This window comes from Oreochromis niloticus, linkage group LG7 (assembly GCF_001858045.2).
Source record: "Oreochromis niloticus isolate F11D_XX linkage group LG7, O_niloticus_UMD_NMBU, whole genome shotgun sequence".
Lineage (NCBI taxonomy): Eukaryota > Metazoa > Chordata > Actinopteri > Cichliformes > Cichlidae > Oreochromis > Oreochromis niloticus.
This window is the reverse complement of record NC_031972.2, coordinates 56,362,146-56,377,353: the sequence shown is the minus strand read 5'-3', so window position 1 is coordinate 56,377,353 and position 15,208 is coordinate 56,362,146. Positions and strand designations below refer to the sequence as shown.

Sequence of the window (15,208 nt, the reverse complement as noted above, 5' to 3'; positions counted from 1 at the left end):
AAAATAAATAAATAAATAATAATCCAGCTTCGGCTGCAGACCCCCCCCTCATAAAAACCAACATATGTGCTGTACAAAGGCAGGGCAGACATTTATTTCTAATAAAATGCTTTTTTAAAACAGAAGAAGGTGCACTGTGTTTTTTTATAGATATATATATATATATTCCTCAAATGCATTTATTTCTCTTTTACTGGGCTAGTATTACAAATTAATACAAAGTACAACTCCAGAGACATCATAGATTGTCAAAAAAGTAAAGTACAAAACGCTTGAGGTAAAACATCATTGAAAAAGATTCAGTTAAAAAGCCCTTATTAAAATTTAAGTTCTTTTCAAGGTAAATGCTCACTTTACAGCTTCTGAAAAAAGAAAAAAAAAAAAGAAAAAAAACAATGCAGTTTTATTTACAAGGTAGTGGTGGTGCAAAATACAGTGTGTGAGACAACATTCAGTCAAAATCTTCATATCTTTGTCAAATGTAAACAATAAACATTGTCCTGTTCGCCAAAATGCCGTCACACTGATGTTTGCGCTGAAAAGACTCTACGAGCGCTGCTGACGCATGAGAGCAGAGGAGCTCATTACTACCCGGCAGAAAATATAAAACTGTTCGACATTACACATTTACAAAGCAAATCCACGAAATGGATTGTGTATGAAAGGTTTCTCTAGGTAACCGTGGCAGCTTTCTCCTCCGCAGAGGTAAGAAAATCCTTATCATTTCAAATTTTACTCTTACTCAAGAGCACCTCTGTGGGGAAACGGATAAGCCTGATAACACTCCACAGTTTTATTATTTTTCTTATTGTTGAAAAAAACCCATGGAGAAAATAAACAGTGTATCAGTCTGGGTGTGACTCTCACCTAAGCTCATTTATTCCTAGACCCAAGTCTTTAGAACCAATTTACAGCAGAGACGTTATAGGAGCAACACTTTTCTGCAACAGCAAACATGGTGGTAAATGTATAACGTCGGGGGGAAAAACTTTTTAAAACATTAATTTATTATTTAACTAAACTTTTTATGCAGATTTTAAGGTAATATTTCAAAATAACAGTCTAAAAGATGTGAATCAATGGTAGCTATGAAATGATGAGACTGCTCTGTGGTTTCACTTTAGATACAATATAAGCCAACGCTTCCGTAGTGCATAAAAGTAGAAATGCAAACAAAAGAAATAAGGAATGTTGCAGTCCAAGTGTGTGGCTTACTGATATGTTCAAAAAACAATGGAGCACTTGTTCATAATCATCAATTCATTGCTCATTGTAATCTTTTTAAGAGATTTTTTGTTGATAACAGTGAAAATGTGAAGTACCATCAGATGCATCCTCGAGTCCTTTAATAACAGTACCACTTATTTAACAATCGTGTTTTTCTTGTTTTTAAGAATGAAAATTTCATTCTTCAGTGAAAGCACTTGGAAGGAACTAGTCAGGGAAACTTATCATACTTCAGCAAAAAACCCAAAGCTAAACAGTAAGATGGTACCCATTCGAAATGTACGATTTCTTGCCTCCAGAATGAGGGGGGTGCATCCCTAAAGGCAACCACAGTTACACAGTGCTCTGCCTGCTCTCGTGGCTGAGGCTGAGCCCCATCGCCTCTGAGGAGTGAGATGGGAAATCAATAAATATCCCGTCTGGGCCTGAGTCTGCAGACTCTAGCACTTGTCCAATTATGGTTTCAGGGCTGGATGATTCACTGGGCGGCGTAGAGGATGCTCCCTTACTGAGATCAGTCATTGTTGTTGTGGCCTCGGTGCCATGGAGAGCTCCTGAGGAATGAAGCGGGAGGATGGAGGGAGACAGCCGAGGCAAGTCCATGGCACTGGCTCCAGCTTGTACTATACCTATGAAGGAGATAATACTGGATTATTAAGGTTTAGCATATAATGATGCTTCATAATAATCAACACATTGAGGACTAGAGTCGTACCGTTGAACTGAGAGCCCACACACAGTCTGTTGGAGGAGGAGCCAGACAGTTCTGATCCTGGGGCCAGGTCAGCATAGGCCAGTCCTTGCTCCTCCAGGCACGATATAATCTCGCAGGCCGAGTGACGCCGAATTCCTCCACTGCCAGCCGAGTTGGCATCTGGGTCATACTCAGCCACTGGGGTCAGCAGCAAAGGAACATTGTAGCTCTTTGATCGTACCACGGGGGTTTTAGACGGTTGATCCGCTGACTTGGACCAGCCCCAAGGCTTCTCTGAAACACAAGAGGGAAAGATGGGAAGACGTTATTAAGCTTCACCAACCCTTCAACCCTGAAAACTGTTATTTTTATCCCGCTTCTGCCTCACCCAGAACACTGCAGTGAGCTTCAGCATCATCTCCAGAGTAAAGCCCATGGGTGCCCAAGTAGGGCGAGACTACCTTCTGAATCAGTGACTCCAACCTCAGATATTCCTCAGTCACACCACGTGGCTCATGGACCCCCTAAACACACACATTAAATTTTATATTAAGCACCATCATACTCACAGATCACCCCTGTGGGCTGCTGGTGCTTAAGTTTAGAAGAGGAAAAAAACTGTATGACAATAAAAATATATATTTGTTTGAATAATGTTTGGATTGCATGACTAAAAACTAACGCATTAACACAGTATGTCACAATAAATAACCAGCAGATCAACTAATAATCAGTAAATTTTATGAAGATACGCCAAGCTAAAAGTAATTTACTCAGAAACAACAGCAGTGTAGTACTTTTTTATCTTCATGAACACCTTCAGAATAATGCAATACAATTAAACCTTATCATTAATGTTAGAAACAAGCTGGGCCAAAAATGCACAACAGCAGGTGTTTGGAGACAAACTCAGACTCGGTGCTGAGCAGCAGATAAGAAAGCCATGAGCTTGGCTTGATGCCTGCAGGCCTACCTGTAGGATGAGCAGCATTTGTGTAACAGAGGGAGGCACACGGGCCCGCGGGCGAGACAGGGCGTCCTCCAGCTTTACGCTGAGCACTATGGTGTTCCTGAAGTGCAGCAGGGCGAGCTGTCGGACAGAAGGCTCCTTACCCTGCACCCAAAAAACAGCAGACAGACTGAGCATCGATTCAATAAAGGGTTAAGACGGAGATCAGACTCTTGAGATGCTCGCCTACCTGAACTGGGTGGAAGATGGCCTGCAGCATTGAGAGAACATCACAGAAGAAGAAGTCCCAGGTCTCTGCCAGAGAGTCAAGTAACTTCTGACCTGCATGGATCCCAAAGGAACATGCTCAAATAATCTGATTTCCAGTGAGATACGCTACTTTCTATTTATTAATTCATTTCAAGACTGCATACCTTCATAGAATCTTATTTTGTCCCGCAGGATGACCATGCCTTTCGTTAGCAGCTGATTCTGTGAAAAGAAGCCAGTAATTATGAATCACTGTAAAACTGTTCTCCAATTCCTGTCTCAAAGAGCTCTGAATTTAATACATCTGAAATAAATGTCCTGTTTTATTTAAGGTGCATTACCTGAAGGTATTCTGTGAAGAAGGACCCCAGCTCAGTCTTTAAAAGATGTCTGAGGAAAAGGGACAAATGAATAAATACAGTTAGAAAGATAATAAGTAGTGTTGGGCTAATTATGTGTTTATAACTTTGTAAAAACAGTGCTTGGCAGCCATGTTGTGTTCAGATCCGTCTGTGTAGTTATAGAATAATGTGTCAACGTCCTCGTGACTTTTCTAGAAATATGTTTACCTAGCTATAATGGAAGCGGATACAAGCGATGGGTCTGGTTCAGAAAGATAATGAGATATCTGGCATGACCACATGACTCCCTGAGCCTACATGCTGCACACTACACACACAAACAAACCCGTTCACGAGAAAACATTCAGTCAACACATACAGCACACACGGTAATTACAACGATTATAGCACAAAATGACATCAATGGTCTAAAATAAGGAAGTTTTCTGAGCGCAGTGTTTGTGTGCGAGTGAGTGAGTCAGTGAGTGGGTGAGTGTGGCTGTTTACACTCACCGGACACCCTCATTAAGGACGTAAAGTTCATTATCCGCCAAGCCCTTCTTTTGGAAGACTGCTATCACAGCATTATGGATGCTGCAACATAAAACACACATGAGCTGGTGTAAATTAAGAATCTCCACACACATTAAAACACTACCTTTGTCATATCTGGTGTACCTGTTCCAGGTGGCGTTGGCTCCTGCCCTCTTCTGCTTCTCCCCTCGGTCCTCCGGCGAACTTTTCTCACTCTTCCCCAGCTCACTGAGGCTGGGAGAGCTCATCAACTTCAGCCGGTGCAGAGTCCTCATGAGGCAAATGTAAAGGGAGAGAGACAGAGTATTCTAAGTACAGGACGGGAGAGAAAGAAGGTCAGCCGATGAGCCGACACATACAGAGACACACAGAGAGGAAACACGAGGAGGCAGCAGTAGGAGGAAGGGAGGAGAACATAAAAGGAGAGAGTATGCACAGGAAAAAAACCAAAACATAACAAGCACAATGACAATACAAAGAGCAACCAATGATAGAGGAGGAGAGATAAAGGACAGAATGATGCATGGTGAGATGGAAGCAGCACATTAAGAGCAGGATGGGTGGAGCCCAGCCGAGAGGTGGGCCACAGTGTCGCTGCACTGCCCGTCTCAGAACAGCAAAAAACAATAGCACGCACACACTCGGATGGAGGGGGGGGGGGCGTGCAAACTCTTCCTCCCTCCCAGGCTCTCTGTCGGTACAATACAGCTATTGATGCAAACAAATATTTATGCAGAGCACAGATACCAGAAGGAACTGCATGGTAGGCAGCCAGGGCTTTGTGCATGTTACTGTACGCAGATGAGGTGGAGGAGGAAGTCGTCCAGCTTTTAAACAACAGCAGAAACAGCGATAGGAAGGACGGACACAATACAGAACAATAAAGAGGATTTTCCTGCTCTCCCACAGCTGGTGGCGAGTGCTGCAGGATAAAAAGAGTAAAAAGTAGCACAACATGTGAGACAGGAACTTGACCAATATTAGATTTCTTATCTTCTTCTTTTTTCTTTTTTTTTTGCTGTGGGGTCAGATGAGAAGATTGATATCATATTTTTAAACACTGAAGCTAAATATGCAGCTACAGAGAGGATTTGATTAGCTTACTGCAGAGATATGAACATATAAAGATATGAAGATATGAAGGGGGGGGGGGGGGGGGGGGGGGGTGATTGCATCTTATCAAAAAACAAGGAATGCATGCACAAGTTTGAATTTATTTTGGATTTTTTTCTAATCAGGGTCAGAAATCTACATATATTCCCTTAAATTTTTAATAAGTGGTGCTAAAGTTTCTACAGTGTTTTTTAACTTTAAAAAAGCCAAGGCCTGTTAACTTCCTGTTAGTTGTTATAATTAATCACAACATGTTTGGAGGAGTAAAGCTTAAGTTTTTAAACCTAAACACAGAAATAGCTGTCAAGCATGGTGGTGATAGCATCATGCTCCGGGGTTGGTTTGCTGCCAGTGGTACTGGCAGTGGTAGTGGTAATCAACCAGTTTAAATGAACTATACAAATTCTGCTAATAAGAGTGATCTAATATCCAGCCATTGTTATGCCAGAAGGTTGTTGACCGCTACCAAAAGCATCTGGTCAAGGTGCAACTTGTTAAGAGACATTTAATCAAATATTAGTGGGGGAGTATACATGTATTTGAGTGTGTATGTATACTTTTTGCCTTAGAGAAAATCCAAAAGTCCTTAAAGATGTATGCTGTACAATCATTCCAACCTAGAAAAGTTCAAAGAAATTAAAATTCTAAAATTACTGTGACATTCATGTCCATGATGAGTGTTTGTAAACTTCTCACCACAACTGAAGGTTTTAGCGTCTCTAAGTTAGAAATCATCTGTTACCACCCTCCAAAAAAACAAATCCACAAACCTCAGTGTGAGCAGTTTCATGTAGGAACTACACCTGCCAGCAAAGGAAGCACGTGTGCTGCACATTAAGATTACAGCTCAGTGAAGGGAAACACTGATGTTTCCATCTTGTAATGCTGTCACAAGTACCAGCTCTGGGTGAACTGCCCCTTTAAGAGGCACAATTCCGGAAAATCCTAATGTAATTCGAGTATACCTAAAATTTAAGTGCATGTTTTAACACATTCATCAATCTAAAATATCCTAAAAGTGTAAAAAGAGAGAGAGAGAGAGAGAGAGAGAGAGAGAGAGAGAGAGAGAGAGAGAAAACACTGTTTGCATATTTTTAGGAAGACCTGGTAAAAAAGAAGAAATGATGAGTTCAAACCCACACAGTCCTGAAACTCTCTGCTGACAACAGAGCAGTAAACAACAGAGCCCCCCACTTTCACACCCACACACATGAACACAGAAAACATGGAAAGCAGAGCGCACAAACGAATGAGGTGTCCATACATGAGGAAATGAGTCAATCAAACAACCCACCAGGACATCATTACCATTAGACCAGCATGTGTTTCAGCTGGTTAATGAAATCTTCTGGGACAGACATGGTGTGATTTCTTTTTTCTTTTTGTAAATGCTTATAAATATTTCATGCATTTTCCAGGAGGCTGCACGCTGTGAAATGCTAAGCCCAGGAACTGAGACTCACCTCCTGATTGGATGCTCATTGCTGCTGTCCAAATCCGGGCTCGGAGGAGGGGGCGAGAAGGTGCTGAAGTTGAGCGACAGGGGTCGAGGGGAGGGCCGGGAGGCGTGCCTCCGCCGCAGTCCATCAAGCATCTGAAGTTTGCGTAAAAGTGGAAATGTCAACAAAGGCTAGCAGGAGGGATTAAAATTGGATCAAGGAGCTGTGTGAGGCATCGATGAAAAATGTCTCAAGTGCAGTCATGAGCCTCCTCCGCCCTTTACTTTGAGAGAGCGAATCAAGCAGGGAACATTAAAGCGGTATAAGAGACACAACACAGTAAAGCGAAATTCACGGTCAAAGGGGCACAGGATAAAAATCAAACCCCACATCTGAGACTTCCTCACAATGAGTGCTTTCTCTTTCTTTATTCTCTACCTGACTGTCAGTTCAAAACCAGAGAGGAGTGTTTTGCAATCAAAGCTGGGCTGACCTGCAGGGTTTACACACGCATTGCATCAGAGGAAAGAGAAAAGAGAAGTGCATGTGTGTACACGCATCAGTCTGCGCCAGTTATTCCTGTAAAAGCGTTACAGTTGCTCTCAGTTTGGGTGTCTCCCCATAGAAACGTACTGTACAAAGTAAAGCACCATCCCCTGGTCAGAGGGGAGAACAGCAGTCTGGGTTGTCACTCTACAGACAAAAGAGCCAACACTAGCCTCAACATGTAAAGCACAAAGAGAGGGGGGTGCCTCGTGTGTTTTCAGAAGAACCGGGCCTGCAGTTTAATTAGAGTAAGATCACATCTGAGTCAGCAGCGCTGGCTGCTCACTGTCTACCCGGAATGCCATGCCACGCCAGTCTGGGCATTTCTGCTTTTGTTCACCCCTCCTCCTCCTTGGCTTGTCTTTTAGGGGCGATTACAATCAGATCGATGCCTCTTAAAAAATAAATAAAAATTATCCGTAAGAACGTGCATTTCTTTTCTGCTCTATGGATCTCTCCCCGTGATTCCGAGCTGAGCCATTCGACATCATACGGCCATTCAATCGGCCAGACACGCAATCAACAGTCCACGTTTATCCTACTGGGAGGAATGCACCGCCAGTCGTGCGTACGTGGATGTTTTATGTTTTTAAAAACCTGTGCGCAGAACACAATGAAGCAAAGTGCCCCGGTAAACAAAGCCACCGTGTAACAAGCACACGCAGATGCTGCGTTTGGTCCACCTTTGGATAAAAACTGTATCATAATGGCCACAAAGTTGCCGTATGTCATGCGCCTCTGCCCGCCCACTGTAGCCCGCACTCACCGTTCCTGATCTTGTCGTATAGCTCCTGCTGAGATGAAACGGTCATGTAGTGCTGAGGGGAACTGTTTACTGTCCGGGTTCATCAGCGGCTGCCTCCTGTTCTGTTAGCCGCCTGTCTGCGCACCCTCACGGGCATCGGGGTGCGGGCGGGCGGGCGGTGGAAAGGTCCGACCTGCGGGGACTCATTCAGTAAGAAGCCAGAAGCAAGAACTGCCGCTTGCTCGCTCCGGCTCGCCCCCGCTTTGTTTTGACGAGATGCAAACGCGAAACCTGGACGCGTGGACGCGGCCACGAGCAGCACGTGGACGCGCGTCCGTGGTTATAGCTGTATGTAAGCGAGAGGGGATAACTCCAATGGGAAATAAGAATAATGGCAGAGTTTAATTCCGGAGGGCTAATTTTATTATTATTAAGACGCAGACTTTAAGAATTAACACACAAACCGGGGGAGACACTAATACGCAAACAGTGTGCTAACACTGCAGTGCACAGGTGTGCAGTCAGTGGTGAGAAAGGCCTCGCTTTGCAATATGGCCATAAACAGAAGATAGTAAACACACAGTTTCCAGCTCTGACCCAAATCCACACAGTTTCACACAAGGGTAGCCTTACCATCTGTGAGTGCAGATGCGTGTGTTCTCCGGATAATCCCCCTTTTCCGTGGATGAGATGTTTAAAAATAAGGGTGGGGGTGTGGGGGCAGTCTTGTGAGAAACTGTAAGGAATAAATTTAGTTTTCTGTCTGCTTTGCAAAAATCCTGGCACTCCTATACATGTGACAGAAAAATGGCTCTTGTTGGATCAAAGAGGTGCGTTATAACACGGTGCGTTTAGCTCAGATTGTTAATAAAAGGGAGATTGTATTCTCCCATACAATCCCACGAGATTTAGTGCAAACACAGACCAGCCTGATCAGCCTGCTATTCCAGCTAAAACAGGGAAAACAGGTAGAGATCCTTCTTGCATGCAAATATTTATCTTGCAGATATTTAATTCACTGCACAAGGAAGACTAAACAACAAACGCAAAAACTTTAGCTTCTGTTAAAAATTTAATTGCATTAATCAAATCTTTCATAGCTTCTTACATTCTTTTGCAGATCTCCTCTGAGGTCACTTTAGTGTCTGTGGATCAGAGTTTGCTGAAATAGAAGTTTGGAGAACGGAAAATGTTCCCTGTGCAGAATCCAAACCTGTTTAACCGCTTGCATGCGGTTTGCATGCTGTTATATGCAGGTTTTATTTTGTTTTAAAGCTGTTTTGCCTACAGTGCTATTGTAGCCATTTGATTATTTATTTTAAAGCTTGGAATCATTATAGATAAACAGTTCACAAAGCACACAAACCAGACAAGGGCCAGCGTAAAAGATAATATCAAAAGCAGTGAAAAGTCTCCCCTCTAATAACCACGTGTTGTGGCTGGGTAATCCTCTATTTATTATTCAAAATTAAACACTGATTTATTATGGAATAAAGAATATAATGATTGCAAAGATTAATTAAGGAACTCAAAAGCAGTGTCTGAAGAGACCTCGACCTGAGGATGTGATGTCAAAGAATGTGCCTCTAGCCACATCCTACAGGTAGCATCACCTGTCTTTGTGTCCTCTGCACAGCAGTTTCAGTCATTAGATGGGGCATACACAAACAAAAGTAATATTAGATACTATTACACCTTACAATGAAATATGCATTTAAGGCGACCTCGTCATTTTCTATATCGGGCCCTGTGAGAGGAAATACAACTTTCATGGCGCATCGTTTATGTTTCAGGTGGATGCATATTTTTTAAGCTATCATAAATAAAATAAAAATTAAATAGCTGATTCTGCCTTTAAAATATATAAGTTAATAATTAAAATTTGCGTGTAAACCCAGTAACCCCTAGATTTCAATTAGTAGTTTATTTTCCAATAGCCGTGAAGGCACCATAAGCTCCTCCTCCGGTAGTCCGAGCGGGAAGTTCAGAAAGATGGCTGCCTCTTTGAAATAATATTCATATTTTCTGCTGCTCATTCAACACAGAAGGCACTTTAGAGGAACTGTAACCGGCTAGTTTGTATCCACTGACTTCTATCGGGTCTCAGGCTCTTCTCGTGTAGTTTTATCGATAAGTGAAGCCATCTTAGCCTCTTTTTCAGTGACTGAGGAACATCTCGGCAGTCATGTCCAGTGAGGAGACGAGCAGCTCTGCGTCCAGGTGCTTCGGACAGGTATGTGGGCTAAATGAGACTTCTTTAACGGTTTACTGAGGGAAAAAAGCTAATTATTCTAAATGGGACACAGGTGTGTTGAGTTAAATTAGTATGATAAAGCACATCTGTTTTTGTTTCCAGTCCCACTGCTGATAAAGTTTTGATTGAAACGGGTTGGAGCACAATGTGTGTCAGTCTGAATGTCTGTGAATGGACACTAGAGGGGACCGAGTTTATTTATGTAGTAGAGTATCATAGTTTTGTATTTTCTACAAAGTTTGTAATTTCTTTTGAAAGTTTAGTTTTTATTGTTCTTCCGGTCCTATATACCCTTAACCCCCCGCTATGGTCTTTCCTCTTTTGTCTGGCAACTCCATCTTCAGCATCCTTGGTCCAATATATCCACCATCCGTCCTCTACACACGTCAAACCGTTTCTAACCTGAGATGTCGCTCTGATGTACTCATTTCTAATCCTGTCTATTCTTGGTCACGCCCAATGAAAATCTGAGCATCTTCACCTCTGTCACCCCCAGTCACACCTCCTGTCTTTTTGTCAGTTCACCTTCTCCAAACTAAATATCGTAGCAGTTCTCACGACCATCTTCTAAACCTTACCTTTCATTCTTGCTGCTATTCTTCTGTTAAAAATCACTCCTGCCACTCCTCTCCATGGGCGCACTTTGATATAAAGAGGTCTGGAGGAGTGAAACACTCCTCTCTATTATTGTAAAGGACTTTAACTACACATTTAATTACTGGGCGATCTTAATATAGGAAGAAGAAATGCAATTTCAACAGTGTGTCTCAGTTTTTCTGCATCATAAAGAAGATGCTTTCAGCCCGACTCTAAAATTGTAAGAAATAAATGTGCAAAATTACATAAAATGGTCCGGTAGCTCACTGCCTAGACTCTCCTGTAGTGATAAAACAGAAACCCCCAAAAGTTGATTCTGTTCATCTGGACGTAGCGTTTTCATTGGGAGAAATGTTTCGTCACTCATCCAAGTGACTTCTTCAGTCTACGTCCAGATGAACAGAATCAACTTTTGGGGATTTACTTACCTGGATGATTGAGCATGCATCATGACGATAAAACAAAGTTTTGTTAATTCACAGAAAATGCCTGGTTTCTCTAGTAGATAGAAAACTATTTTTTTACTATCATTTAAATGCTTTTCTATTACTTAATTACTCCGATGTGGTATGAATGGCCGTAGGGGAGATTTTAATCAGTGGGAAAAAATTTTCAAACTAATGAAAATACCGTAATAATTCCAAAATTTATGCCCTGAAAAGGAGTGTTTCCCCGGCCTGTTCTGGCCCCCGGGCCTAGTTTTTGACTCCCCTGCCTTATAAATTGAGGAAGTGCAATTTTTAAAATATTTACAACAGTGATTGAAATTAAAGAATACATTTAAAGATGAAAACAAAGGAAAAAGGAGCAGGAAGTTATAATACAGAAGTGTGTGAGGAATCTTAATAAGTCTGAGGGAGGAGAAGCTCTCCTGTGTCTGTGCAGTGGAGTGGAGCGTGTTCGATGGGTTGCCGATGATGGAGAGGTTTGTTCAGAGACCTCCGGTCTCTCACTGACTCACATGCCTCCAGATTCTGGGCAATGATTGATCGAGTCTTATGGATTAGTTTGTTGATCTTGCTGGCATGTCTGTTTTTGCAGAAGTCTTTCTATTTTATTATATTTTCTTTAATGTAAATAAAGTCATTTTAACTTCCACCTTTAGTTCAGTTTTATTTTAATATTAATAACCTTAGATTTCACCTGTAACCTGCACATCCATATTAAGTTTGATAGGATTTGCTGACCTTCCTGGAAGCCCAAAGGCTGCCGAGAACAGCTTGTACTCTGGGTGGCTTTTTAATGTCTGAAATGAAGTAGAAGTAGACAAAGCATCAGTAGTGAATCGCTCTTTATGTTATTAGTGTAAACCTAGCTTCCTGCACCTCCAGAGGATAATAACTGCCAGCCAGTTTCACTCAGATCATACAAATATGACAACAATGTAAGCTTGTTTTCATTATTAATGGTATTTCCGCTGTGTGCCTTGCTGACACTGGGGTGTGATGACAGCTTACCTACACAGCTGAGGAGTACCAGGCGGTGCAAGATGCTCTGCGACAGAAGCTGGGACCAGAGTACATCAGCACCAGAATGGCCGGAGGAGGACAGAAGGCAAGTCTTTATTTTCCTCTGCAGCTACAAAAGCTGCCTGCACCTCAGACTGTGGATGTTTCTTCATAATAACATGTCATAATTTCATTTTTCAACTTCAAATAGCTACTCTGATTTCAACAGGTATGCTACATTGAAGGCCATCGTGTCATCAGCTTGGCCAATGAGATGTTTGGATACAATGGATGGTCTCACTCCATTTCCCAGCAGAATGTTGGTATGACTCGTTTCACAGCTTAGGATCCAGGTTTACCTTCTCGTGCTCAGACTAACACAAGAGTCTTTATTGGCAGATTTCGTAGACCTCATCAACGGGAAGTTTTACGTCGGTGTCAGCGCATTTGTTAAAGTGCAGCTCAAGGTTGGGTAAATGAGCCTCTTTTATTTTTCTGCCCCCCTCTCTTCCATCCATATGAGCTCATGTTGCTTTTCCTCCAGGATGGATCGTTTCATGAGGATGTTGGCTATGGAGTCAGCGAAGGACTAAAGTCGAAAGCTCTGTCACTGGAAAAGGCGAGGAAGGAAGCAGTCACTGATGGCATGAAGAGAGCTCTGAAGTATGGGAATTTACTTATATTTAAAAACATACAGGAAATTTTATTTTATTATAATCATTAAAAAGTTTGTTTGTTTTTTTCCTATGTTTAGATGTTTTGGTAATGCTCTTGGTAACTGCATCTTGGATAAAGAATACCTCCTAGCCATTAACAAGATCCCCAAGCAGGTCAGGACCAACATTTAAAATAAAATTTTTAGTTTTCAGTCTAATCAGTTTTTGGAAGCTGATTCTTGTCACTTCTCCTCTACACAAAGCCACCACCTCCTCTAGATCCAGCCCGGACTAAGCGTACTGAAGGTGAGCCGTCGGTGGAGAAGGCCCGGTTTGGCAGTCTGCTTCGAGAGGACAGTCTTATATCAGCACCAGTTCCTGTCAGGACGCCGCTGGAGCCCAGAATCATCAACCAGAATCAGAGTCATTCAGAAGTTCACACTCCCAATGCTCCCGACCCTGCACCTGGCACAAAGAGTGAGAATATCAGCTCCAGGTAGGAAAAGTTTCTGCTCTGGTTTTCCTCATCTTCTCGAATCTCCTAATTCCTGTCCTCTTCTAAGCTCTGCTGTCGACTTTGTGGATGTTGTTATCAGGTCAGAAACACACACAGACTCTAAACAGCTGAGAAAACTCAGACAGCAGCAGCTTCAGCAGAAGTTCAGGAGAGAGATGGAGGCCAAGAAGCTGCAGCAGAAGCAAGACCGAGCCAAATCTGAGGAGGCAGAGGTCACTATAGGACAAGGATCCAGTGAAGGTAGAGAGAAGATTTTGATTTTCTTGTATCGGTTTAGTTTTTATTGTTATGTTGTGATTATTGTATGGAGGGCATATGTCAGAGGCACGATTTACGATTACGATTTTAATTTCCTTTTTAAGTCTAGTTTGTAGTTTTAGTTAGTTTCAGTTTTTAGTTGTAGTTATTTAACTCTAATAACCTTGGTATAGAGTGATTACAAACTGGTAAAATGCGCTAATCAGTTTTTATACTTTATTACAGGGGAGAGATTAAAAGTAATACAGCAACACTGAGGTTTGGGGTAGATTTCTACTCTGAGATGGAAGAAAAAGTTGTCAAAATAATCTCACAAAAATAGTTTAGCACATCTTGCAGTCTCATTTGGCTTCCACAGTTTGAAACATCCTCTTTAGTTTTCCTCTTTCTGTAATAAAGGGGTTCCTATCTTCACAGGTGCTGAAGCTGAACTCAGGAAGTCCACCAGCAGCAGAGATGTGTATTTAGCAGGTGCTGTAAAGGCTCCACATACTTGGACTGTGTGATGAGGAGGCCTGCATCTCATTTCCAGTTGGTCTTGCTGTGCAGATGACCCTGAGCTCTGGGATTTCACTCTTTATGGGATTGAGGATCTGGATGTCCCTGCGGCTGCCCCTTCGCCCAGAGGAACCCGGCCCAGCACGCCTGGGAATCATCAGATGCAGACGCGTAGTAAAACCCCTCAGAGGACCGCGGACAGGCCACCAGAGGCCCGGCCAAACAGCAGAGGACAGGAGCAGGCTCAGTACAGACCTCAGCAGCAGAACCAGTATCAGGGCAGACCAGGTGAGTCAGATCAGTCAGTGAATGAGCTTCAGTGTTAAATTCTGTCTGAAACTCACTACTACTACTCCAATTTTCAGGTGAAGCCTCGAGTCCATACAGACAAGGACAGTTCATGAAAAAACGCAGGCTGGACACCTGACATCCAGCGACTATTTTGCTTTTACTTCACTTTGTACATTTTAAATTGTAAAGAATTGCTGCTTTATATACATCTGGATACATGTTTTCTTATTTTGTTAAAAAATAAAAACATAACCAAACTAGGAATCCTGCCAGATTTATTTGAAAAAGTGAAATTTAATTTCAGATGACACAATGAAATGACTTTTGATACATAACTTCTTAATTATCTTTAGAATGTAGCCATTTGTTCATATTGAAAAATTATGACTTTGTTTAAAAACAAAAATCAAACCTCTACGTAACAAAAACTAACCATGATCAAATTTTTGAAAAACACACATAAACGTGCCTTTTACCTGATTTATCTTTTATTTTTTTTTTTAAGTTTTGTACAATGTGAAAAACATACACAAAACAGACACTGGATCACAGGAAGTCAGTAAGGAGGGATCAGAAATAAGAGTATAACTGCGTGTCAGTAGGCTCAAACAGTACTGTAGAGATCTGTGATAATTACTGATATAGCAGAGTAGCGTATGGATGTTAACTTCTTGTGGGGAGCTTGTGCTGTACAGTGGTGCACTGGCTGCCATTTGTAAGATTAAACACCAGTAAAGCCGGCATGCAGAACTCATACGCTGATAGTCTCATACTGAAGTTGTGCCTGTGATATTAATGAATAGCAATTGAGCAGATCAACACTCATAAAAA

General features: G+C 42.1%; 2 protein-coding genes across 2 annotated transcripts; one reads left to right on the top strand and one right to left on the bottom strand.

Annotated features, from left to right (window-relative positions):
• Nucleotides 1-67: 67 nt before the first annotated feature.
• On the bottom strand, nucleotides 68-8,137 carry prr5a (proline rich 5a (renal)). The gene is made up of 11 exons (XM_005470904.4): nucleotides 7,880-8,137; nucleotides 6,592-6,722; nucleotides 4,160-4,285; nucleotides 3,995-4,075; nucleotides 3,482-3,530; nucleotides 3,305-3,362; nucleotides 3,121-3,212; nucleotides 2,895-3,035; nucleotides 2,310-2,445; nucleotides 1,943-2,215; nucleotides 68-1,856 (listed from the first exon to the last, which is right to left on the bottom strand). The coding sequence occupies exons 2-11, from the start codon at nucleotides 6,720-6,722 to the stop codon at nucleotides 1,561-1,563; spliced, it is 1,383 nt and encodes a 460-aa protein (XP_005470961.1). The 5' UTR covers nucleotides 7,880-8,137; the 3' UTR covers nucleotides 68-1,560.
• A 1,663-nt stretch (nucleotides 8,138-9,800) lies between these two features.
• Nucleotides 9,801-14,988, top strand: rad52 (RAD52 homolog, DNA repair protein). The gene is made up of 11 exons (XM_003440545.5): nucleotides 9,801-10,091; nucleotides 12,162-12,263; nucleotides 12,387-12,480; nucleotides 12,557-12,624; nucleotides 12,702-12,820; nucleotides 12,912-12,987; nucleotides 13,077-13,309; nucleotides 13,410-13,570; nucleotides 14,006-14,059; nucleotides 14,138-14,374; nucleotides 14,452-14,988. The coding sequence occupies exons 1-11, from the start codon at nucleotides 10,044-10,046 to the stop codon at nucleotides 14,511-14,513; spliced, it is 1,254 nt and encodes a 417-aa protein (XP_003440593.2). The 5' UTR covers nucleotides 9,801-10,043; the 3' UTR covers nucleotides 14,514-14,988.
• The last annotated feature ends 220 nt before the right edge of the window (nucleotides 14,989-15,208 follow it).